We start from the raw sequence: 24,933 nt of genomic DNA on the forward strand, positions 1-24,933 counted from the left end.
AAAAAAGGGTTCTACTTGGAACAAGGACAGTGGCGGCGAAATGACAGAGGTAAGGGGTGTAGCGGTTTGAATGAGAATGTCCCCCATAGGCTCCAAGTTGGTGATGCTGTTTTGGGAGGTCTTAGAAGGTGTGGCTATGCTAGAGGAAGAACATCACTGGGGGTAGGCTTCGAGAGGTCTTAAGCCTTGCTGGATCTCTCTTGCCAAGTCACTCTTGTTTCCTGTGTGTGCTTGAAGATGTTAAGAGCCTAGCTTCTGCTCCTCATCCAGCCACTTCTGTCATGCCTCCCTGCCATGATGGACTCTAGCTCCTTTGGAGCCATAAGCACAAATAAACTTTTCCTTCTATAAGTTTCCTTGGTCACGGTGTTTCTACCACGGCAACAGAAAAATACAAGGAATACAGGGGGTATGGTCAAAGGAAGTTACATGCATTATGAAAAATGCCACAGTGAAACATTTTATATAACTAATACAATAACAAAGTTAGTAATAAAACTAAATAAACAAAAGCTGAAGACCATAGAAAGTAAAAATCATTGTAGCCAGGTGTGGTGGCACACGCCTTTAATCCCAACACTCAGGAGGCAGAGGCAGGCAGAGCTCTACAAGTTCAAGGCCACCCTGGTCTACTGGGTGAGTTCCAGGCCAGCTGAGGCTACAGGGAGACCCTGTCTCAAAAGACCAAAAAAAAAAAAGAAAAGAAAGTAAAGTAAAATCATTTATAGCTTTTGATGACTTATACATAAATAAAATAATGAAAACTATATCCCACCATCTTCCAAAACAAACCACCTCACTACTAAGGAAAATAAAGTTTACCTGCAGCGTGTAGTTGATCTGCCAAGTCATATAACAACTTAAAATTCTCTCCACTCTTCAAACCCCGACCTCATTAAAAAAATAAATTAAAAAATAAATTAGGTAAATATAAATTGGGCTCCATAAAAAAACTACTATCTTATTTACATGACTGAATATTTGTATTACAACTGCCACATTAAGCACACCAATTCCTCTATAAAACCTTTTCTGACTTCTACAATGCTCTCATGCTGCTCCTAAAAAGCATTCAACACTGCTGCAATTAACAAGGTAAATACCTGTTATCTTTTCAGTTTTACTACTATAATGAAAACTTTAATCACAAGATCCAAAGCTCTCTAGGTCACTGCTGTATGTGCAGTATTTAGCAAAACTCTGTAAGTGTACTTGGCTACCATTCCTTAAATCACTAAATGGACGTTATCCTACTAGAGTCTGAACTCCTTGAGAGCAGTAACAATCTACCATTTCCTTTTTTGTTTCTCTAGGACTTAGCAATAAGTGTATCATAGAACAGATGGAATAAATCTTTTTTCTTAATTAAATCTTTTAAAAGATATTTTATTATTTTTAATGTGTATGAGTGTATTGCCTGCATGTAGGTAAGTGCACCTGTGCCGTGCAATGCCCTCAGAAAACAGAAAAGGCCGCTGGATCCCCTGGAACTGGAGTTACGGACAGTTGTTAGCTGCATGTGGGTTCTGGGATTCGAACTCAGGTCTTCTGCAAGAACAACCAGTGTTTTAACTGCTGAGCCATCTCTCCAGCCCAGAATAAATACTTCTTGAATACTTATGTAAATAATAAAGTCAAATACACCATTTTAAAACATTACATTTGCTGAGTGTGATAGCACATGCCTTTAATCCCAGAACTCAGGAGATAGAGGAAGGTGGATCTCTGTGAGGTCCAGGTCAGTCTAGTTTACACAGAGTTTTCCAGATCAGCCAGTGCTACACAGTGAGACCCTGTCTCAAAAAAAAAAAAAAAAAAAACCTAAATATTAAATTTCTTCTTTTCAACACCACTTACAATAGATGACTATTTGGAAGACCAACAATTTGCTTGATATTTAAATTAGACTTTAAAATCACAGTCAGTCATCAAGCTAAAAAGAAAATAAGTCTTTTGCCGGGGGTGGTGGCACCGCCTTTAATCCCAGCACTCGAGAGGCAGGCAGATCTGTATGAGTTCAAGGCCAGCCTGGTCTACATACTGAGTTCCAGGACAGCTGGGGCTACAGGGAGACCCTGTCTCAAAAAGACCAAAATAAAAAAAATTTTTTTAAAGTCTTTTGTCTTAAATAAGAAGTATAGCCAGGCATGGTGGCTCAGGCCTTTAAGCTCAGCACTCAGGAGGCAGAGGTAGAAGGATCTCTGTGAGCCTGGTCTATATAGTGAGTCCCAGACCAGCTGGGCCTACAGGGAGATCCTGTCTCAAATAAATAAATACATAAGGAGCATAATATAAAAAAGAAGTAAATCTCGCATACATTAAGGCTTTGAAAGCAATTGTGAAGACACTGCCCAAGTGTTATCCAGAGCCCTACACAATCCTGAAGGTCTTGGGAAGTAGAATAATGCAGGGGGTTTATACATAGCTTTGAGATTCCAACCGTATTTTCCATGATTCAGAAGCCAATGATGATACTCAACAGAAAAAAGGGAAGTCTGTGGCAAAGTTATAGGATAAAGATTTGTGCCTTACTCCCCGGGGCCAGTGACACAGACATGTGACAGAAAGCACAAACCATATAGTGTGCTCATAATTGCAATTTCCTGGGAAAATGTGACCAATACTTGCAACTTATCAACTTCTTATATTTGGAAAGAAAAAACATAATCCCTGATTCAGGCTGGAGATAGAGCTCAGTACTATAGTGCCTGCCTATCATGTGCAAGATCCTTAGCTCAATCCCGGGAACCCAAAAAATTAAAATACAATAAAAATCTGTGTTCTCTGATTGAAATCTGTACTGTAAAGTGTGTATCATCTTTAAAAATTAATATTGCACTTACCACCAGATACCACTACTTTGGCACCTGTTAATTCTGGTCTATCACTTTTTGTTAATTTCTGGTCAAGCCACTCTGATATTCCCACTGGCGAAGAACTTGGTGCTGTGTACATTGATAAATGAAATAAAACAATGATGATTCAAGTTACACGATGATGATTATTTTTAAGAGAAGCACATAAATATCCAAATCTAGGACATTTAAGTTTATTAATTGCCATGAATCACCTATGATCCCAATTTCATTTTCTTTAATTATGAAAAGACTTAAGAGGACAAGATTCTTTTGAGAAGTTGTTTACATCTTACAAATCTATCTGTAGAAAGTAGAAAAACCTTCTCTCTCTGGGGGTTCAAATAAGATGCTACATATGTTAAAACGTGACCCCACTCTACCTATTCACTATTATTACATTTTTCTACTATATTGAATCACTCAAATATTACAAGAGGAAACAGTAACAAGAGAATAAAAAAGTCCTAACATAAACATAACAGATCTTTCCCCTACTCTCTCCACCTATCAAAGTGACTATCCTTGACCAAAGATGATGTAAAACAGACATAAATCACAATTTTTTTTTTTTTTTTTGGTCTTTTTGAGACAGGGTCTCACTGTAGTCCCAGCTGACCTGAACTCACTATGTAGACCAGGCTGGCCTTCAACTCACAATGATCCGCCTGCCTCTGCCTCCCAACTGCTGGGATTAAAGGTGTGTGCCACCACTCCCGCTATTATTTCTTTTTAAAAGTTTTATTTATTAGTTTTGGGGGGCTGGAGAGATGGCTCAGTGGTAAAGAGCACTGACTGCTCTTGCAGAGGACCTGGGTTCGAGTCCCAGCACCCACATGGCGGCTACGAACCATCCTTAACTCCAGTTCCAGGGGGACTCCGAAGCCCTCTTCTGACCTCCGCGGCACAGCACGACATGGGTGCACTCACATACATACAGGCAATACACTCATACACATAAAAATAAGTATTTTTTAAAAATTTATTAGTTTTTATTTTTTGTGTATGAGTGTAGTGCCTGCTTGTATGTAAGTGCACCCATGTCGTGTAATTCCCATGAAGGTCAGAAGAGGGTGTCAAATTCCCCTGGAACTGGAGTTAGGGCCAGTTGTTAGCTGCCATGTGGGTGCTGGGAATTGAATCCAAGTCCTCTGCAAGAACAGCCAGTGCTCTTAACCACTAAGCCATCTCCCTGACAACTACTTCTTAATTTTATATCACCTTGGGATATCATTCAATTGAATTTCTAAATACTCTGTACTAGAAATTAAACTAGATGTATTCTCTTATTCTAATACAACCTTTAAACTAAAGCAAGAAGTAATAACAATCAAAAAGGCCCAAATGAATACTCACCCTTTTCTGAACTGGCACTGCCTCCACTTGTGGCTGCAGCCTCAAAAGATGTTCCTCGGACAGAAAACACCTTCACTTTCTCATCACTCTTCACTGTACATAAAGCATTTCCTGAAACACAATCTACTATTAAGAAGTAACAACAAAAAGCAACACCACCACAAGTGTTCCTTTCCAGCTCTGAATTTCTGCCTCTGCTAAGTATAGGAAAAGAGGACCGTGACAGCGAAGAACTATCAGGGAAATCTGTACAACTCTGAATGTCTTTAAAACCAAGAGCAGTGCTGACACGCCTGGAATACAGAAACTGAAGCAAGGAGCCGCAGCAGGTACACGCCTCTGAAAGGAATGGAAGCTTCTTTCTCCAAAAACAACATAGTCAGTAACCTAAATACATGAACTGCTACTGCTATGCCTTCGTAGGAATGTAACTACTATACATGCTAAAGGATGAACATGAAAAAATGTGATAGGGCATAAAGAAAAAGTTCAGAGGTACCAAGACTTTAAAAGGATTAGACTTTCTTATGGATTAGCCATCAAATAAGGAGTGACCTACACTATGACCAAATATTTCCTCTCAAATGTTACTGAAGATGAAAGGTCTGCTTTGAGAATTGACCCTTCGCATTGAAGCATACAATTTTAATCAAAAAGAACAAAGAAGTTACTGCCTTCTCCAGCCCCACTAGAGACCAGTGTGCTTAGAAATGATCAACTAAAGAAACAGTGAAATGAATTTTTTTAATGTATGTGGAAATAGAGAATAAAGACAGAATACTATTAAAAAAGAAAAAGTATTATCTTTCCAGTTGCTACTTAGAAAATATATTGGCTAGTGAATCTAATTCTTACTGACTACTAGAGGGAAGAAAATCTCACTCCACAAACCAAAAGACCAGCAGAAAAGCACTGTGCACAGGATAAACCAGAATGCCATGTCATGATCCAGTTGCAATTTTAGACTGAGATTTTTCTCAGAAACCTTTAGGAAGATCCATTTCATTGTATGGTTTGTTTTCAAAACCTATATTCTACATTTATTTATTACTCTAAACTTATATGTTGATTAATTATCATTCTTGGAACTTACCTGCATAGATGGTTCTCACAAATGTGTCAGGTGACTTAATCGCAATGATGTCAGAAATTGGGGCAACATCAAGTTTGGCTGCTATTCTGGGCAAAAGGCTCTAAAAGAAAAGGAAGCAGTGAGATACGCACATGTACACTGATGGATGAAAATATACCAACAATGAGATCTACTAAATTCCTGTAAGACAAGATGGCCTTTTGTAGAAATTTTAATTCAAATTCAAGTATTCTATACTTCACATGTATCTTTGGACAGCCTACTTCGAGCCCAGCTTTTTGGACAGTCTTTGAAATTTAGTTCCTACCAGTGATCTATGTTAAGAATTGTGTAAGCTTTACAGTAATAAGAAGTCAATTTAGCTGGATGTGGTAGCACACACCTTTAATAGCTCAGCACTCAGGCAGAGGCAGGCATATCTCTGTGAGATAGTGGCCAACCAGTTCTACAAGGAATTCTAGGCCCCCTGGGGCTACAAGGAGACCTTGTCTTAAAAAAAAAAAAAGCCAATTTAATTTGATATAATAAATTACGAGATATATTGCTTTAATAAATATCAATTGCCAAATGTAACAGTTATGGATCACTGAATTTAAACAAGAAAAAGAAAAATTTAGAAGAGTAGCAATATAAAATATTGGAAGAGATTTTACTTGTATATATTTACTAGAGGATACGAAAAAAAAAAAAAATTCAGGGGCTGGAGAAATGGCTCAGCAGTTAAGAGCACTGGCAGCTCTTAAACAGGACCCAGGTTTGGTTCCCAACAACCACATGGCAGCTAACAATTATGGTAACTCCAGTTCCAAGGGAATCTGACACCCTCTTCTGACCTCCGAGGGCATTACATGACAGGTACACTTACATACATGCAGGCAATACATTCACACACATAAAAATAATAAATAAAATATTTTTTAAAAGATAATTTTCAGCTGGGTGTGGTGGTGCATGTCTTTAGTCCCAGCACTTGGGAGGCAGAGGCAGGTGGATCCCTGTGAGTTCCAGGCCAGTCTGGCCTATACAGTGAGTTCCAGGCTAGCTGGAGCTACAGGGAGAGCCTGTCTCAAAAAAGATTAAAAAAAAATTCAAAAGATATTTCAACTTTTGTCAAACTGATGTTGCATAAAAAGATCAAGAACAGCATACTATGCACTACAATAAAAAGCAACAAGAATAAGCCTCTATGCTCTTCCTTGTTAATGTACACATTTCTGGAATAGGTATCCAACTTTGCTTTCACTAGTCAGGATCTCTAAGTAAATCACAATCTTCCCAGGTCTCACTTACCACATCTCATAATAAAGAGAAAGAGAAACTTGTCATGGCTGGTTTAAAATTCTATGCATGACTCCAGAGATCATCCTGCCTCTGCCTCAAATACTGGGATTAAAGGCTAGGATTAAAGACATGTGCTACCACACCAGGCATAGGATGTTTTTCTTATAGCAAACAATTAGCAGCAACCTAACTGTCCTTGGCTAATATAAAATGTTGCACAGTCACACAAAAGAGACTGGCATATTATGAGCTAATACTCTGAAGACATACTGTTAAGCAAAAACTACTAGTCATGGGGCTGGAGAGATGGCTCAGGGGTTAAGAGCACTGACTACTCTTTCAGAGGACCTGGGTTCAATTCCCAGCACCCACACGGTAGCTACGAACCATCCTTAACTCCAGTTCCAGGGAAATCTGAAGTCTTGACGAACCATCCAACTCCAGTTCCAGGGGAATCTGAAGCCCTCCACAGCATTGCACGACATAGGTGCACTCACATACATGCAGGCAATACACTCATACACATAAAATAAAATAAAATAAAATAAAAATAAATAATTTTTTTAAAAAAACCATAAAAGTGCAACTAAAAAAAAAACAAAAAAAAACACCCTACTAGTCACAAAACAATTAGTGAGCCAAGTATGGTGGTGTGTGCCTTTAATCAAGCCCTTGGGAGACTGAGGCAGAGGCAGGCTGCTCTCTGTGAGATCGAGGCCAGCCTGGTCTCCATGACTTCCAGGTGGGCTGAGACTAGGGAGACCCAGTCAACAAAACAAAATGAAACACAAAAATCAAAATAAAACAATTAGTGATACAATATATTTTAGAAGTAAAAATATGCATGTAAATGTACAATTTTAAATTCAATTAAAAAGAGGATTGTGAACACTTGCTACTCTTACGCAGGACCAGAGTTAAGTTCCCAGCACCCACTGTCAAAGAGCGCACAACTGCCTGAAACCCCAGCTCCAGAAGATCAGATGCTATCTTCTGTGGGCACTGTACTTACATGCAACACACACACACACACACCCTAAATAAAAATTAATAACTCTTAAAAAACATGCAGTTGCTAAGAGGTATACTCCTGAACTTGGAAGGTTAAACTGGAAATAGGAAGGTGGGACTCACTGACCCGTCTTTTTACTCTGTACTGTATTCCACTTTCCTATTATGAAGTCATTTGTACATAACTTTTTTCCTGTATAGAGGACTAAACCTAATGCATACCTTGTGCATGCTACACAAATGCTCTACCTATACTCAGCCCTTTTCCTTTTTCTCTTTCTGTGTGTGCACGTGTGCATGTGTAGGTGCACACACCCTTGTATGTACATGAGAAGTCCAAAGCAGAACACTGGGTGTCTTCCTCAATTGCCCTCCATCTTAGGGCCTTGCAATAGACTCACTGAATCAGAAGTGCATTGTTTTGACTAGACTGGTTGTTCAGAGAACTCCTGGGCATCCTCCCAATGCCGGGGTTACAGGAGTATGCAGCCATGCTCTTAAGTGGGTAGTGGAGATTTGAACTCAGGTCCTCATGCTTACAGAGTAAGCACTCTTACCTACTAAGCCAATTCCCTAGGCCTGTTTTTTATTTATTTATTTATTTATTTATTTATTTATTTATTATTTATTTATTATTTATTTATATCTATTTGGTGTTTTTTTGAGACAAGTTCTCCCTGTAGCCCCAGCTGGCCTGGAACTCACTGTGTAAACCAGGCTGGCCTGGAACTCACAGAGATCAGTTGGCCTCTGCCTCCCGAGTGCTGGGACTAAAGGCGTACACCATCACACCCAGCTTTTATTTTTAATTTTTAAAAAAATATTTTTTCTTATGTGTATGAGTAAATTGCCTATACATGTATAGAGGTTCACCCATGTCATGCAGTGCCCATGGAGGTTAGAAGAGGGCATCAGATTCCTCTGGAACTGGAGCTACAGATGGGTGTTAGCCACCATGAGGGTGCTGGGAATCAAACCAGAGGTCCTCTGCAGGAGCAGTCAATGCTCTTAACCACTGAGCCATCTCTCTAGCCCCTTTTTTATGTTAAGACAAGAGCTTACTAAGTTGCCTAGGCAAGCTCAGAACTTGCAATTTTACCATCTCCACCTCCCAGGTAACTGAGATTATAGTGTGAATGCCCGTGTCCGGCTTTTGTTTGTTTTAAGTAAAAATAAAAACTAAAACCTAACTCACACGGTCACAAGCATGCTAGGCCAACACTCTACCTCTGAGCCCTAGTCCCTTCACCCCTCCCTTCATGTTAACTTCATATACACACTACTCATCTGGGCAGGTTTCTTGTAACCATCTACTTCACAAAATGTACAATCACCTGGGAGGGAGTCTCAGGGAGGGACTGCCTAGATCAGGTAGGACTGTGTCCATGCCTGTGAGGGATTTTTCTTGATTACAATAATTGATCTGGGAAGACCTAGCCTGCTATGGGTGGCACCATTCTCTGGGTTTGGGTCCGTGACCATATAAGTGTAGAGAGGGGACTGAACACAAGTAAGCAAGCATGTATACACTGCCTGCTTTGAACTGTAGATGTGACTGGCTGCTTCAAGTTTCTGCACTGATTGCACCACAATGATTGGCTGTAACTTGGAACTGTAAACCACAATAAACCCTTTCTCCCTTGAAGTTGCTTTTATCAGGGTATTTTAATCACAGCAACAGAAATGACACTGGAACACTGTCTCACAGCACATTCTTTAGACATATCACAATGCGCATGATCAGATTACAGCTATCTTTTCCCTAAGGATATAAGGATACCCCAACCATAACAGTCCTCCCCAAATCCCCAGAGTAGATAGAATCAGCCTTTCTATATATCCATCAGCTATCCAAGTAAATCATTGCTTAAGAACTAAATACAATATCTACACACACACACACACACACACACACACACACACACACACAATTCAATTTAACAGTAGTTTTATCAAGGTCAAATTTGAAAACCTGAAAGTGGCAGGTTTAATAAATTTTGACAAAAATCCTGAAAGAGCAGTATGTCTGTGACAAAATTTGAAAATCTAGAAATGGCATTTGTAACAGAATTTTTTATTAAAATCCTGAAAGAATAAATTTTAGCAAAATTATTCCCATTAGCATGGGTACATCAGGACTGGCTGTCTAAACAAAGTCTGTTACATTTTTTTGTCCAATGAAATCTATCCCTTTCAAGTAGGGAGGTCAGATTCCACACTTTCTTCTCACCTTCCCAAAGGCAGACGCTCCAGCACAGATGTGTGTGTAACTGAACTGCTTCTGAGTGTCCAAAATCAACGGTGTCAGTTCCTCTGAGAATTAAACACATTTGGTAAAACACATTTCATACTATTTTCACATTCATATATTCAAGCACAACACACACTACATTTTTGCACTGGAAAACCTCACCTGGAAGGAGGCCTTTGTATGCTTCATGCTGAGCCACCAGAACTTTTGATACGCCTGCTACTTTACAGAGGTCTTGTACCACCTGTGATTAAAAGGTACGTTTCTAATTACCCATCTATGAGAAACAATGAGCTGTACATTTTAACCAAGCACAAAATCTTAATGGCCAAATATAAAAATTATTCTTTATGCTTTTGTTTTTAGAATGTCTTGCTATATACAGCTCAGTTTGGTCTCAAAGTGCATCAATTCTGACTCAGACTCCTGAATGCTATGATTATAGGCATGTGGTACCAGGCCAAATCTAAAAATCATTCTTATGAGCAAAAAAATAATAGACAATAAAAAATATAACACAAATGATAAATGCTAATACTTTTTAAAATATATTATTTATTATTTTTATATTATATGTATGACTATTGCCTGCATGTATGTAAGTGTACCCATGTTGTACAATATCCACAGAGGTCAGAAGAGGGCATTGGATCCCCTGAAACTGGAGTTACAAATGGTTGTGAGCTGCCATGTGGGTGCATGGAATCGAACCTGGGTCCTCTACAAAAGCAGTCAGTATTCTTAACCATTGAGTCATTGCTCCAATTCCCAAGAATACTTTTTAAAAATAATAAAAATGTTACTTTCTCTTCCCCCTTGTTTTGTTCCCCTCCCCCCCAGGATCTTGATACACAGTCTTGCCTATCCTAGTACTCATTAAGTAGCCCAGGTTGGTCTTTAAGCTTTAGGCACTCCTCTCTTAGCCTCCAGAGTGCTATGATTACAAACATGTTTGACCATACTTGGCTTTATTGTTTAATAAAAAAAATCTTAAGCCAACTAATTTTACTATGGATTAACCTAACAAAGTCCCACTACAAAAGTGTCAATAAACATTTTGCCTTAGAAAACAAAAGTACTAAATGATAAACCACAATCAACACAGCGTTTTACTTAAATTTAGGTGTAAACTATGCCTTTTGCATTGACTTTTTGGTTGATACTAATTTAAGTGCATTATTTTAGAAAGGTGAAAGTGAAAACTGGGTATGGTACCCAGCACTTGGAGGCTAAGGCAGTTGGATCAGAAGTTCTATGCCAGTGTGGGGTACGCAGTGCAATCTACTCTCAAAAATCCAAAGGGGAAAAAGAAAAGGAAGGGAGGGCAAAAATGAGATTTTCTTTCTCTCTCTCAATAATAACACAGCCAACTGAAAAAAAAAAAACAACTTTTTTTGACTTAGGACTTACTAGGGGTAAAGACCACCTTAAACATACTACTTTAATATTTACTGTACTTTATTTGACAATAATAATTTTTGCTAATACTAAAATTAATAACTTTGAACAGTAGAAAAATCTTAATTACTGCCCATTGTCAACCACGGAGTTTCTGCCCATACACATATATTTATCTACGACAAAGCAAAATATTTTATTGTTCAACTCTTCATTTTTCCTGTTTGGAATCATGATGGGGGTTCTGAGAATGCTTCTGACTACTCAGATTTTCTGTATACAGAAGGCAATTCGAAATCCCCTGTTTAAGTAATACAACAGGAATGGTTTCTGCCTAGCAGAATCACATCTTCCATACTACTGTCTTCTAATTCACTGGTGAATGGGCATTAGTGCTCCTGTCCTCCTCCATGGACTGTAAGGTTCAACAATGTTCATTGAAGGGAGGATGCAGTGAAAGTTCTCTGCTGAGTCAGGTGCTGACTAGTACACTCACGCTCTCTTATACACAGTCATCTGTATTTAGCTTCTCCAACTTAAAGAAAACTTCCAATTAAGAAACCCAGTTAATTGCACTTAAACACATGCAGGCAATACACTAATAAACATAAAATTAAAAAAAGAAAGAAACCCAGTTGAATGAAGAGGGAGGGGCTCATGAGCCCCCAGCCCTGACTGAGGAGTTGTTTTCAGTAAATGGGAGCCTGAAGAGGGACAGGTTTTTTCTTTAAGGATGTGGCTCCTGTAGGTCAACCAGTAGATGGCCCCACATGTAGGAGGATGAGATCAGCACAAATTGGACTCAGTGAGTTATTTTAAAAGAAACATGAAGTTGAGAAGGAGTGAGGAGATGGATCTGGGAGGAGCTAGGGGGTAGAATGGTGCAGTGAAGATGATCAAAACACACTGCATGAAATGCTCAAAGAATTAATAAAAATAATATATATTTTTAAAAAACATTCTTCAAAAGACAGAATAAGCAGCATCCAGTGCCTCTACCCACAGTACACAGACAGGCAAAAAATCCTCAGGGATTCTATTTTCCCATTGAAACGATCTTGTATTGGCAAAAATGTCAAGTCCTATCTTCTGTTTATGATTTATAGCTAAAGAAAACAACAGAAAAACTGAAATCTGCCTATATTATTAACAGATATTATTCTTGAAAATAAGAACATGACAAGATTCTAACTGGTTAAATATCAGGTACTTTCAGAATAATATTACTAATTAGTTAAAATCATAACAAAACATATAAATTCAACATTTGTACATATCTGAAAGCTGAGCAAGTAAAAATATAGTTTAATCATATCATCACACATTGTGGTTAATATGAACTATATGATTCAGTAACTCTTAACAGGAAATTAAATAAATCTTACATAACCCTCAACTTGCTAGCATAGTCTCTTTTTGTGTCTTAAGAGTACCTTTTTTTTTTTTTTGGTCTTTTTGAGACAGGGTCTCCCTGTAGCCCCAGCTGTCCTGGAACTCATGTAGACCAGGCTGGCCTTGAACTCACAGAGATCCGCCTGCCTCTGCCTCCCAAGTGCAGGGACTACAGGTGTGCGCAACCATGCCCGACTAAGAGTACCTTTTTTACTGAACTTTTACAAATTTCATACATTCTATTTTGAACATATTTAGATCCCCTCCTCTATCTGAACTCCTTTAATACCTCCTGCCTGATTTCATGTACTCTATTAGATCAATAGATAGAGACATTAAGGCCTATGGAGTCAAATTTGTGCCCCCAAATGCCCTTGGATTCAGTCCATCCACTGGGGTCTGGGCAATCTATCCAGCATCACACCCTTAAAACAAAACTTATTCCCCTCTCCTTCAACAGCTATCAGTTACCAATAGTTCCTCAGCTAGGATTGGGTTTTTTTTACCAACTTCCCTACATCTATGCTTGTCCATGCTGTCACCACTGCTGTGAACCAATAGGAATAATGCCCAGCTCTCTGGCTCTTAACAAGCTTTAGAATATAGCCTTTAAAATCCAATTTCATGCAAGGAATTAGAAGCGGCACTCGTATTCTGAACGTGTATTACCACATGTTCAACATCAATAATTTAGTAAAAGATAAAATCTTCTGAAAAGAAATATTCCCTATTTAGTTCTCTGTGAGATTCAAGCTCCAAACCATACACTTGGCACTCCTACATGGAGTGAGAGGCAACTGGCAGCTCAAGTTTTGTGAGTATATCTAAAGCACCTGTCTCCACAGAAGCCCACAGGCACAGACACTGCAAATTGTATTACATAATAAACTTTCCCAGGGGGTTGTTTCCAGAGCTGTCATTTAACAACCATGACAAAACATCTTTTACTACTAGCTGTAATTTGCAAAGAACAGGACTTATATATGAATTCTTTAATCAACTAAAAATTAACATCCCTGATATTTTACCCAGATTTACCACTTTCAGGAATTAGAAGGAATTAACAAGTATATTCATCAATACAAAAAGGGATCAGCTATTAACTTCTAAAGGAACTCAAATATTGCCATTCTACTTGGTACCTGATGGCACAGGATGGTGCCAGTGAAATTAAATCACACATTCTACCTCATTTTGAAAGATTAAAGTACTTAGTGAGCAAACCTTTAGTTCCTTTTTCACACAGTAATGGTGTGACACTGGCCATTTAATGAGGATTAGAGTCCAGTTTGGGTTATGGTCCACGGCATAATTCTCTGTTGCCATCTCTCCGTCTCTTGATGGAGATTATATTTGCTGTGGCTGAGCTTAAAAATTTCTCACCTTGTCACATTTGGTTCCAGCTACTAAGCAGGACACTTCACCTCCAAGACGTTTGGCTGCAGTAATGGTATTTAGAGTAATGGGTGCTAGAGAATCATTTGCATGCTCAGCTATTACCAAAGTACTCTGAAATCGAAGCAATGAAGCCTAAAAAGAGAAAAGAGAAGGAATATAGTTTTTAAAAAGCCCAATTGTTAAGCGTAAGTGCTTTAAAGAAAAGTATTTTGTATACAATGCTCCCTTTTATATTTATAAAACTTTTTCGGGTAGTGTCTACCTTTATAATATTAATATTCTTACCTCATGAAAACTTGAATATGCAAGTTTGTTTCCTACAGTTAGAAAAAATATATCAAAACAATTTTCCCACTATGTCTAATAAATAACTGCTATACATTTAAACTTAAATTCTTAAACACAATATATTAACTATCAAGCCAAGAACTGGTTAGGTTCTACTACCAATTATATTCAGTTACACAATGGACTCTCACTGGAGAACACTGTATTAAGATATTAGTATACTCAGAAATCATGGGTTTGAACTAAAGTTGATTCCCAATGATTTGGGTAAGAAAAATCATTATCAAAATAACTGACAATGGAAACCTGTTTTTGAAAGATGACATAAGAGGCCAGAAAGATGGCTCAGCGGGCAAAGGGACTTGCCCTCAAGCCTGAGGTCCTGAGTTGCACCCTTATGACTCACATGGAAGAAGAAAACTGACTCCTACAAGTTGCCCTCTGACCTCCATATATGCACTGTGGCATGTGCGTGTCCCCCATCCCCGCCACACACACAATAAATAAAATGTAATTTTAAAAAGATTTTTAAGATGACACTAAACAGCAGTCTTGCTGGGGTTTCAACTGTTCAAATAAGCTTTGGAATTAAAGGGGGAAAATAAAGCCCGACACATACCCAGCCCTATCTAGTTCAGACTATCAAACCATCGCCAAAAAAAAATAGTTCATGGTCACCTGGAAACTTTTTAAACACCAAGAACACACACAAAAAAAAAATCAATGAGAATGTTCCATGTTCTCAAAGATGTCATGGGAATTAAGGCTTGTACACGTATAAGCAATTGTAAGATAGTTTTTGAAATAATGAAGAGAAGCAAATGTTGAGCAGAAGAAAAAGAGGAAGCACTGGTGCTACTAGCATGTGAAAAGGGCACTAGACACGAGGAAGTAAAGACTGGAACTATCTTTGTGGAAATGGCCATGAGAAAAAAGCACTTAGGATAAAATGGCATGGCTGTGCAGCTTCATTTAGGAAAAATCTTCAGCTCTAGAACTGGACGTAAAGCACTGCACAGATTGCTTATCCCTGAGTAGGATGCCTATAATAAACTTCTGCTTCCTAAGGCCCAGAGATCATTATGGAAGGTGGGATGGGAAGATTTCAAGAGCCAGAGCTGGTGGATGACCACAAGGAAACAGTTTTCAGACACCTAGTCAGTTACACATATGAACTCACAGCAATGGAGACAGTATGCGCAAGTCCCACGTTAAGCTCAAGCAACATAAAATCCCAGCACAGATGTAGGAAGTGGGTAAGAAACCTTAACCCTACCTGAGGAACTACTAGCAACCAATGGCTGCTGGAAGGGGGAGAGTCAGTCTCATTTAAGGGTAAAGTCCTTGGTAGGTTGGCCAGGTTCCAGTGGATGAACCCACATCAAAGGGCATTTGGGGACACAAACCTGACTCCATAGGTTTTAATGTGTGTGCGTGTGTGTCTGTCTGTCTGTCTGTGTGTACAGAGTACACAAATTTGGTGGAGGATAAATAAGAGGGGGAAGATGCAGATATGAGAAAGGATCTAAATATGATCAAAATATACTGTATGACAGTCACCGAAATGCAATTAAATTTTAAAAGAGAGAGAAAACACTGCACAAAATTTACCCAGAGTTAGAAAAGAAGGTATGAATGAGGAAAGCCAGGAATGAGACAATAATGTTGGTTACACAATTCGTTATCAATACCGATCATCGTTATTGATCTCTGGGTTATTTTTTAGGTTTAATTATTATAAGCAAAAAAAGTAGACAAGAATTCCTTCTAGCGAAATGGTCTTCCCTCTGACTGCAACCGGGGCAGTCTCCATAAGCCAGATTTGGTCCTATTCTCAACAAAACAGGTACCTCCTGGCCCTAAATCAGCACTTCATTCCCAACCTTCTCTCTATCTTCTTAAATTCTCTCTACATGATGTACCCAAGCCCACAGACAGATATGGATACATACCACCACCATCCCTCCACCACCACCACAACCTTCACCACCTTCTCCACCATTACTACTACCACCTCTACCACCTCCTCCTCCACCAGATACCCTAGGGCTAGCCACTGTCCAGAGGTAGAAAATTTTTGCAGGCTGCACCACTCTGAGGATTAGAGAGGAAGAAGATACCACCACAGCAAACTATGCCAGAGAAAACAACCATGGCACCGCACCTTAAGATTCTTGGACTGGGGAAATGGCTCAGCAGTGAAAGGTGCTTGCTACACAAGTCTAGCCACCTGAGTTTGGTCCCTGGAACCCATGTAAAGGCAGAAAGAGAGAACAAATTCCACTAATTGTCCTCTGAACTCTACACACACCATGGCATGCCCCCAACAATACATTTTCATTTAATTTTTATTTTATGTGTATGAGTGTATTGCCTGCATGTATGTAAGTGCACCCATGTGATGCAATGCCCATGGAGGTCAAAAGAAGGGTTGGATCCCTGGAACTGGAGTTACAGATGGTTGTTAAGGCATCATGTGGGTGCTGGGAATCAAACCTGGGTCCTATGCAAGACCAGCCAGTGCTCTTAACCCCTGAGCCATCTCTCCAGCCTCTAATAATACATTTTTAAATATTTCTTTCTTATAACAAACTACTAAAAATGTCAGATCAAGAAGTGGGCACATTTTCAGAGTTTTGTTATTGGCCTTTTTTTTTTTCTTTGTTTTGAGTTAAAAAAAATGTATGTGTATAGTGTTCTCAAAGGAAGAAATAAAGATGGCTAAGAAACATCTCAAAGTGTTCAAACATCTTTAGTAATTTGGGAAATGCAAAGTAAAACCATGCTAAGGTATCACCCCACCCCAATCAGACTGGCTAAGATCAAGAGAACAAATGATACCAAATGCTGGCGAGATGTGGAGAAAGGGGAACACTCATTCACTGCTGATGGGATTGCAAACTCGTGCAACCCCTATGGAAAACAGTGCGGAGAACTCTTAAAACACTAAAAATGAACCCCCCCATATGACCTGATTATACCACTCCTTGGCATATGCCCAAAGGATTCATCCTATTGTAGAGATACTTGTACAACCATGTTTGTTGCTGCTCTTTTCACAATAGCTAAGGGATGGAAGCAACTGAGCAGACCGCCAAAGAGTGCCAAATTCTGGTCTCCCTCTGGCCTCCCTCTGGCAGAGGGCCTGAGAACACAGGGGACTGCCTGAGAGCCCCAGATCTCTCCTCCATGTGGTGGTGAGCTTCCCCTAATTGCGCCATACCCATCTCCCTACCTGGGATGTCATGAGGCCCCTCTCAAGGCCCCAGGGCAGATCTGGCTTTGGTAGGCTAAGGCTGAGATCCTAGCAGACAGCCTGAGAGGGTGAGTTTCAATCTCCATCTCCATCAGTGTAGCAGCTCTGATCTCAAGAGACCATGTAGTTCTGGCCTCCCTCTGGCATAGGGGCTGAAAACCACAGGGGACTGCCACCTGTATCCTGCCTCCATGAAGTGAAGGAAGCCTGAGTGTACCTGATTGGAACCTGAACTGGGCTTCTGTGGCTACTCCTGAATACCTGATCTGAAGCCATCAGTTCCCTCCAAATTAAACCTGAAAGAACCTGAACCTTGTACCAACCAGCTTTACATAACCAATAAAGAAAGGATCTAGGCACCCCTGATAATACAAACAGAAGCAAACTTCAACTTAATTCTCTTATCAGAATCATAAACAACAAAATAAATTCACATGCCAAAATCACAATAAGAGAATAATGAAATGGAAAGCCAAAACACTATGTCCCCATCAAACTCCACCAATCCTGTAGAACAGTTCTACAAGGGGAACCCCTAGTGATAACCCATGACACCAAATTTAAAAGAAAACAATCACAAACATGATCAAGGAGTTCAATGAAGTTAAAGAACACATGAACAAGCAAATCAAAGAGCTAAAAGAAGATAGGGATAAACTTCTGAACGAATTCACAAAAGAGATGGAAACATTGAAGAAAACTCAGGCAGAAATGAAGAAGGAAGTGCAAAACTCAATAAGCCAACTTGAAACAACAGGGGAAAGCATCACTACTAGAATCAATGAAATGGAAAAGAGAATATCAACACTGGAGGAAAAAGTTGAAGAATTGGACCACTCAAGCAAAGAGTATGAAAAAATTTTAAAAACACAGGAATGGAATATGTAAGAGATGTGGGACACCATGAAAAGACCAAATCTATGGATCATAGGAATAGAGGAAGGAGAACAATTTCAGATTAATGGTGTTGACCAGATCTTAAACAGGATTGTAAAAAAAGAGAATTTCCCAAAATTAAGGAAAGACATCCCCATACAAATACAGGAAGCACACAGAACACCAAATAGGCAGGATCAGAAAAGAAACTCCCCACGACATATCATAGTAAAAACACTAAATGTACAGAACAAAGAGAGACCACTCATTCACTGCTGGTGGGATTGCAAACTCATGCAACCTCTATGGAAAACAGTGTGGAGAACTCTTAAAAAACTAAAAATGAACCTACCATATGACCTGGTTATACCACTCCTTGGCATATACCCAAAGGACTCATCCTACTGTAGAGTCACTTGTATAACCATGTTTGTTGCTGCGCTTTTCACAATAGCTAAGAGATGGAAGCAACCTAAGTGTCCCTCAACTAACTGACAGGTGGTTAACAAAGATGTAGTATATTTACACAGTGGAGTCGTATTCAGCAGTAAAGAAAGACGAGGTAATGAAATTTGCAGGTAAATGGATGGATCTAGAAACTGTTACACTAAGTGAAGTAACACAGACTCAGAAAAACAAATGACATATGTTCTCCCTCATATGTGGATCCTAGTACCAAATCCTTTTAAATTCCAGGTCCTTTTAATAAGATGATGCTATGCAGCAATCCCTTCTACATGAAATCACCATCATCACGATATCAGCTGAGCCTCATCGCTAAATACCTTTACAACTGGGTTTGTTGACAGTTGTGCTCATTCATTAAGGAGGGCCAAGCAGGGTCATTGGACCCTTACTAGATTATCCAGCCACTCTTCCCAGCCAACTGTATGTAATTTGGCCCTAATCACACATGGCCTCTTGGATTTCGCGAGGGCTAAAGTATACAATCTGGGGAAGGCTAGGAAGAGAAGGCATGATCCATGCTGGGTAAAGGCTTTCCAGTATGCATACCCTCAGGTCATACATACACCTCAGCAACCCCTCAGTTATCTCCATAAGTAAGCTCAATGAATTCATTGGTTCCCCAGTAAAACTTTAATCAAACATTGGCTTGACACTAAAACCTTAAAAGGGAATGAGCATTGCTTAGCATCCCTAGGAAAAGAACTCTCAGAACAGATGGAAAATTTGTTAATACTATTATGCCTCATAATTATTAAAAAAAGAAAATAAGAATGTAAAAGATGTTTAAAGGATATGGGAATGGAGATATTTTCAAAAATAGAAAAAATAAGAAAGCCTAAGCAAGTGATGAAGGTCTGTGTAGGTTTGTTATGATATATAAAGGATGAGACAAAAATATTATACACATAATCTTAAAATGTCTATGGTCATACTTTGGTCAACTAGTTTAAGGAACAAAATATATATCTAGTCAAAGTTTATCTCAGAATATTTGGTTTTTTACCCAAGCCTTATCTATATAGCACATGATAATTAAAAGTACCAGACTGGTGGACCTAACTACAACAGCCATAGTTTGAGGCCTATACTAATCTGGTCAGAGCGACTTAAAGGATAGTTTTTGCCCCTTGCCCTCCAAGGTCGACTAAGTTCTAGGGGACTATGGAACAGCTCTCAAAATGTCCTGTAACTGTGGCGAGTCACCCATGCTCTTGTTCAGGGAGGACATGGAGACCCCACGAGATGGACCCAGTGTCCAGTCTACAAAGAGGAGGGTCAACTCAGTGGAAACATCTCATTCATGCTTCCAAGTGAAGCTAGACACGGTTGAGTAGGACCTTTGACTTATCTTCACATAGATGGAACTGGTAAAAGAAAGGAGCCAGGAGCTCCTCCCAAGCCCATGTGACCCCTGAGGAACAGATCCTTCAATGACCTTAAGTGTAAAAATAAATTGATTTATTTGGGCCAACTGTATGGTCTTACCTCCAAAAGGAAAGTATAACCAAAGAGTAAAGTCATCGGTATATTTCTTTTAGAGTTCAAGGGATTACACTTCCGAGACATTAGACTTAAGTCCATATAAAAAGTTATTTAGACAATTATTTCTCATTGATGATTTTGTTCCTAACCAGAAAGTGCTGCTCAGATGTAACACTTTAAATCTCGGTCTAAAATACTGTAGGGCACACCTATATCTAAGGGAGACAACCAGCTATTGTTCTAAAATGATGGATAAATTTGTTTTCTCCCCCTATTTAGCAGCCTTTGAGAGGGAACTGACACTGATTCTAACCACTCCAACAGCTATCAAAATACCTGAAAGCAAATCCTGAATCTATCACTCTAGAGTCCAGCCTTGAAAGACAAAAGAAAAATAAAAAAAAAATGAGGAGGAACCTTTGGAAGCCTTTGTCAAGAAATTCCAATGGGCTCTCATATGAACCATGTGAAAATTGCCCTGTTCTGACTTTTTTTCTAGTTCCTGCCTAGAACTTGTAATGCTAACTATTCTTGTCTTTACTTCTCCTTCACATCTCCTATTCATAATTGAAGGACTTTCTTTTCCCCATACAGATAAAGAGTTATGCAACTGGGAGTCTTTTAGATAGATCCACTCAAGGGGTACCCCAAATTGCCTCACCCTGCATCTCTGTTCAGCATGGAAGAAGCCAGAGTGGTCTGTGTCCCTATTCCCTATTAGCAATTTGGGTAACCCCTTCAGAGGATAGTGTGATAAGAATAGGAGGTAGGAATTGCCTAGGCAGTTGGTGAAAAAAGACCCCAAAGAGAAGCAGCCAGTTTCTTGGCTAAAAGTCACAATGTCCTTGGGCCTCTTAGCAACATACTCCGTGTTCCAAAGGCCAAAAAATTTGAAAATATTTGGGAGCTTGTATCTAGTCCTTAAAAGATTCTAGGGTTATCTCTTCAGAGGAGGGAATGTTAGAGTAGCCAAAAGCCCTGTTAAAAAAATAATAATAATAAAAGAAGAAAGAATACATTGAAGAAAAAAAAGAGGATTTTATTAGAAAAGAAGTATTCTCAAGATATGTGAACCAGTATTTTAGGACCAACTTCTCTTTTCAAACAGAATCTTTACAGAATTGTAGATAAGAGTACAAGTCCCAGATCTAGGTTGCTATTATCTTTCAGAGTGATTGTATAATGAATTAATACACGTAAATAATTCAATGTAGAGCTTGTTCCATATGTTAAAATAGCTGCTTTTAAAAAAATAAATAGCCGGGCATGGTGGTGTATGCCTTTTATCCCAGCACTTGGGAGGCAGAGGCAGGCAGATCTCTGTGAGTTCGAGGTCAGCCTGATCTACATAGTGAGTTCCAGGCTAGCTGGGGCTACAGAGAGACCCTGTCTCAAAAACACCAAAAATAAAATAAAATAAAAATAACATAAATAAATAACATTTTGTTGAAAAAGAGACTAGAACAATAAAAATTTCCAACAAACAGAAACCATATGAAATTGGCTGTTTTCTGCATTTTTTCTTTTTTGCTTCCTGTCCTTTTTCCCTTCACTTTTAATAGCAACCATTCCAAAGATGGTGAGGTTACCTTTGTGGTTTCCACTTGACTGGTTCTAGTGATGGTTTCTGTAAACCAACTTTCTATGTACTCTTTAACCATTTGTAGATCTGCTTTGTAGAAATGTCTAGTCCAGAATTTTGTCCACCAAAAAAATAATTTGCTTTTTGTTGTCATTACCTGTAACCATTTTTTATATATCCTCGATGTTCACAGCTTATCAGATATATAATCTGAAAATATTCTCATACTTTGGGATGCCTTTTTCTCTGTGAGAAAGAGACACAAAGTTTCTTAATATCAATGTAGTCTAGTTGATCTAGCTTTGCTTTGCTTTCCTGTGCTTTTTGAGGTCAGTCTTAGAGTCTGAGATCTATTCATTCAGTATTATGCCACATTCAGTATTATGAAGCTGTCCTTCTGTATTTCTTCTTTTGTTTTTCTAATTTTAGACAAGTAATTATTTGCTTGATTCATTGTGAATTGATTTTGTATGATAGAGAGTAAGAGTCCTACTTCAAGCTATTTTATTTCATGTAAATACTGTTTTTATATACACAACTTGATGAAAGTCTTTGGTAGTTTTGTACAAAATCATTTGAAAAATGTATGTTTATTTCTGGGCTCAACAGTCAGTTTACCGGGGAAGTCATGTTGGGCCTTTCTTTGTTTATTACTGATTAAATCTTGTCTTGTATGTCTAACAAAAAAAAAAAATTTTATGTGTATGAGTGTATTGCCTGCATGTAAGTGCACCTGTGTCATGCAATGCCCATGGAGGTCAGAAGAAGGCGCCAGACCCTCCAGAACTGGAGTTACGGATATTTGTTAGCCACCACACGCTGGGAATTGAACCCAGGTCCTCTGTAAGAGCAGTCAGTGCTCTTAACCTCTGAGCTAACATTACTCTAGCCAACTTTCAGGCTATTTTTTAATAATGACTGACACAAACTATTCTTCAGATAATTTATAGTAAGTCACAATAATTCACACTTCCTGGAATGAAAAAAAATATCATAGAAAAAAATATCATACTTTCATTTTTAGATCTCTAAAATCTAATATAATGCTACTTTCTAAGTATATATTAATATCTATAGAAGTAGTATATGGCATTTTTGTTTTTTTTAACCACAAGAGCACAATACCATGTAAAGGACTTTGTAGTTAAGAACAAATGTTATAACTTATTATTCAAATGATATTTCATAGCCAAGCATGGTGGCATGCACCTTTAATCCCAGCACTGGGGAGTTAGAGGCAAGCGGAGCTATGTGAGATTGAGGCCAGCATGGTCTACATAGTGAGTTCCAGACCAGTTGGGGCAAAAAGACAAAAAAAAAAAAAAGCTATTTCCTAAGAAATGCTAGTAACAAACTATTACCAAAACCTATCAGGCACATCTCATGTTTCAATTCTTCATCATAGTGCAGGCCATTATCCAACACAAGCACATGCTCAAAAACTGAACAGCATTTTTTTTTTCCAAATCTCTTCACCAAAAGACTGAGATTATAAACCACAGACTGGGGAAACTATTTACAAGTGGCACACCTGATAAAGAATTGCTATGTGAAATACGTGAAGACTTGATTAAGAATAGGGCAAGCAGGGCTAGGGATGCAGCTTATAGTAGAGATTCTGCTTAGCATACAGAAGGCCCTGGGTTTGTTCCCCAGAACTGGTAGGAAAAAAAAATGGATGGATGCATGGATAGATGGCAAGTAAATAAACTAAGAAAATACATTCAATATCATACACCATTACAAAATTGCAGGTTCAAACCAAAATTAGATACTAATAAAACCCTAATAAAATGGCAAACATCAAAAATCCCAAACCCTGACAACACCAAACTCTGGTAAGCATGTGGGACAAGAACTCCCATTGATTGCTAGTAAAAATACAAACTGGTATAGATACTCTGAAAGATAATTTTGCATAAACTAAACTTACACTTGCCATATAATCTAGTAACTGTATTCCTTCGGATTTGCCCCCAAATGAATTAAAATTTTACATCCACAGAAAAATCTGTACTCAGAAGTCTACGACAGCTTTTTTTTTTTTTTAACAACTGTCAAAACTCTGAAACAACCAAGATGTCCTTCAGTAGGTAAAGAGTAAATCATGGGTACATTCATGTAATGGAGTGTTATTCAGCAGTAAAAAGAAATGAGTTATCAAGCCATGAAATGCATATTACTAATTGAAAGAAGCCAGTCTGAGAAACTACATACTGTATGAGTCCAACCACATGGCATGCTAGGAAAGGCAAAGCTATGGAAATAGTAGAAAGATCATTCACTGATTGCCAAGGGTTGGAGGAGAGGGATGGATAGGAAAAACACAGGGAATTATTAGGAAAGCAAACTATTGTATACAATACTATATTGGAAAATATGTCATACCTTTGCTCAAACTGAAAAGGTAGACTATAATAATGTCGTTGTTATGTTCATTGCTTGCAGCAAATGTATAACTCTCAGTGCTGACACTGAGGAATGGGGAGGAAGCAGGTGTGGGGCAGAGGCTATTTGTGAATGCTCTATTATAAGTTGAGCTAGATTTTGCTATGAATCTCAAACCGTATAAAATGGGTTGGAGAGATGGTTCAGAGGTTAAGAGAATGTACCACTCTTGCAAAGGACCAGAATTCAATTCTCAGCACAGTCCCAGTTTCTCCATCATGACAGATCCTTCCTGTTTGCCAATGAACACAGGACATGAGCACTCAGATGACCCTGAAAAGCTTTGCTTCACTTGCCATATAAAGTATTTTTTATCTTCTTAATCAACAGATCAATTTTTAAAATAAATTAATGATAATAATTCAGAATAATAACTGCAAGAATGTTAACTGCCAATTCTTGACTATTTTCCTGAGTGTGTTCTCTAGCTCTACAATGCAGGAGAAACCTGCCTTCACTGATGGATATGGTAACACATGCCTATAATTCCTGTGCTTG

The 24,933-nt window shown here is 38.7% G+C and overlaps 1 protein-coding gene across 2 annotated transcripts in view; it reads right to left on the reverse strand.

Annotated features, from left to right (window-relative positions):
* The window catches only part of Etfa (electron transfer flavoprotein subunit alpha), a 77,775-nt gene that overhangs the window by 48,622 nt on the left and 4,220 nt on the right, over window positions 1-24,933 (reverse strand). For both annotated transcript variants that reach the window (XM_008823425.3, XM_029558812.1), the window contains exons 2-8: window positions 14,021-14,167; window positions 10,010-10,091; window positions 9,827-9,909; window positions 5,305-5,404; window positions 4,212-4,322; window positions 2,844-2,945; window positions 823-891 (exon numbers count right to left, since the gene is read on the reverse strand). In XM_008823425.3, coding sequence (XP_008821647.1) covers window positions 823-891; window positions 2,844-2,945; window positions 4,212-4,322; window positions 5,305-5,404; window positions 9,827-9,909; window positions 10,010-10,091; window positions 14,021-14,167 — 694 coding nt within the window. The remainder of the gene's footprint in view (window positions 1-822; window positions 892-2,843; window positions 2,946-4,211; window positions 4,323-5,304; window positions 5,405-9,826; window positions 9,910-10,009; window positions 10,092-14,020; window positions 14,168-24,933) is intronic.

The sequence above is a fragment of the Nannospalax galili genome, unplaced genomic scaffold (genome assembly GCF_000622305.1).
Source record: "Nannospalax galili isolate Female #2095 unplaced genomic scaffold, S.galili_v1.0 scaffold28, whole genome shotgun sequence".
NCBI classification, from domain to species: Eukaryota; Metazoa; Chordata; class Mammalia; order Rodentia; family Spalacidae; genus Nannospalax; species Nannospalax galili.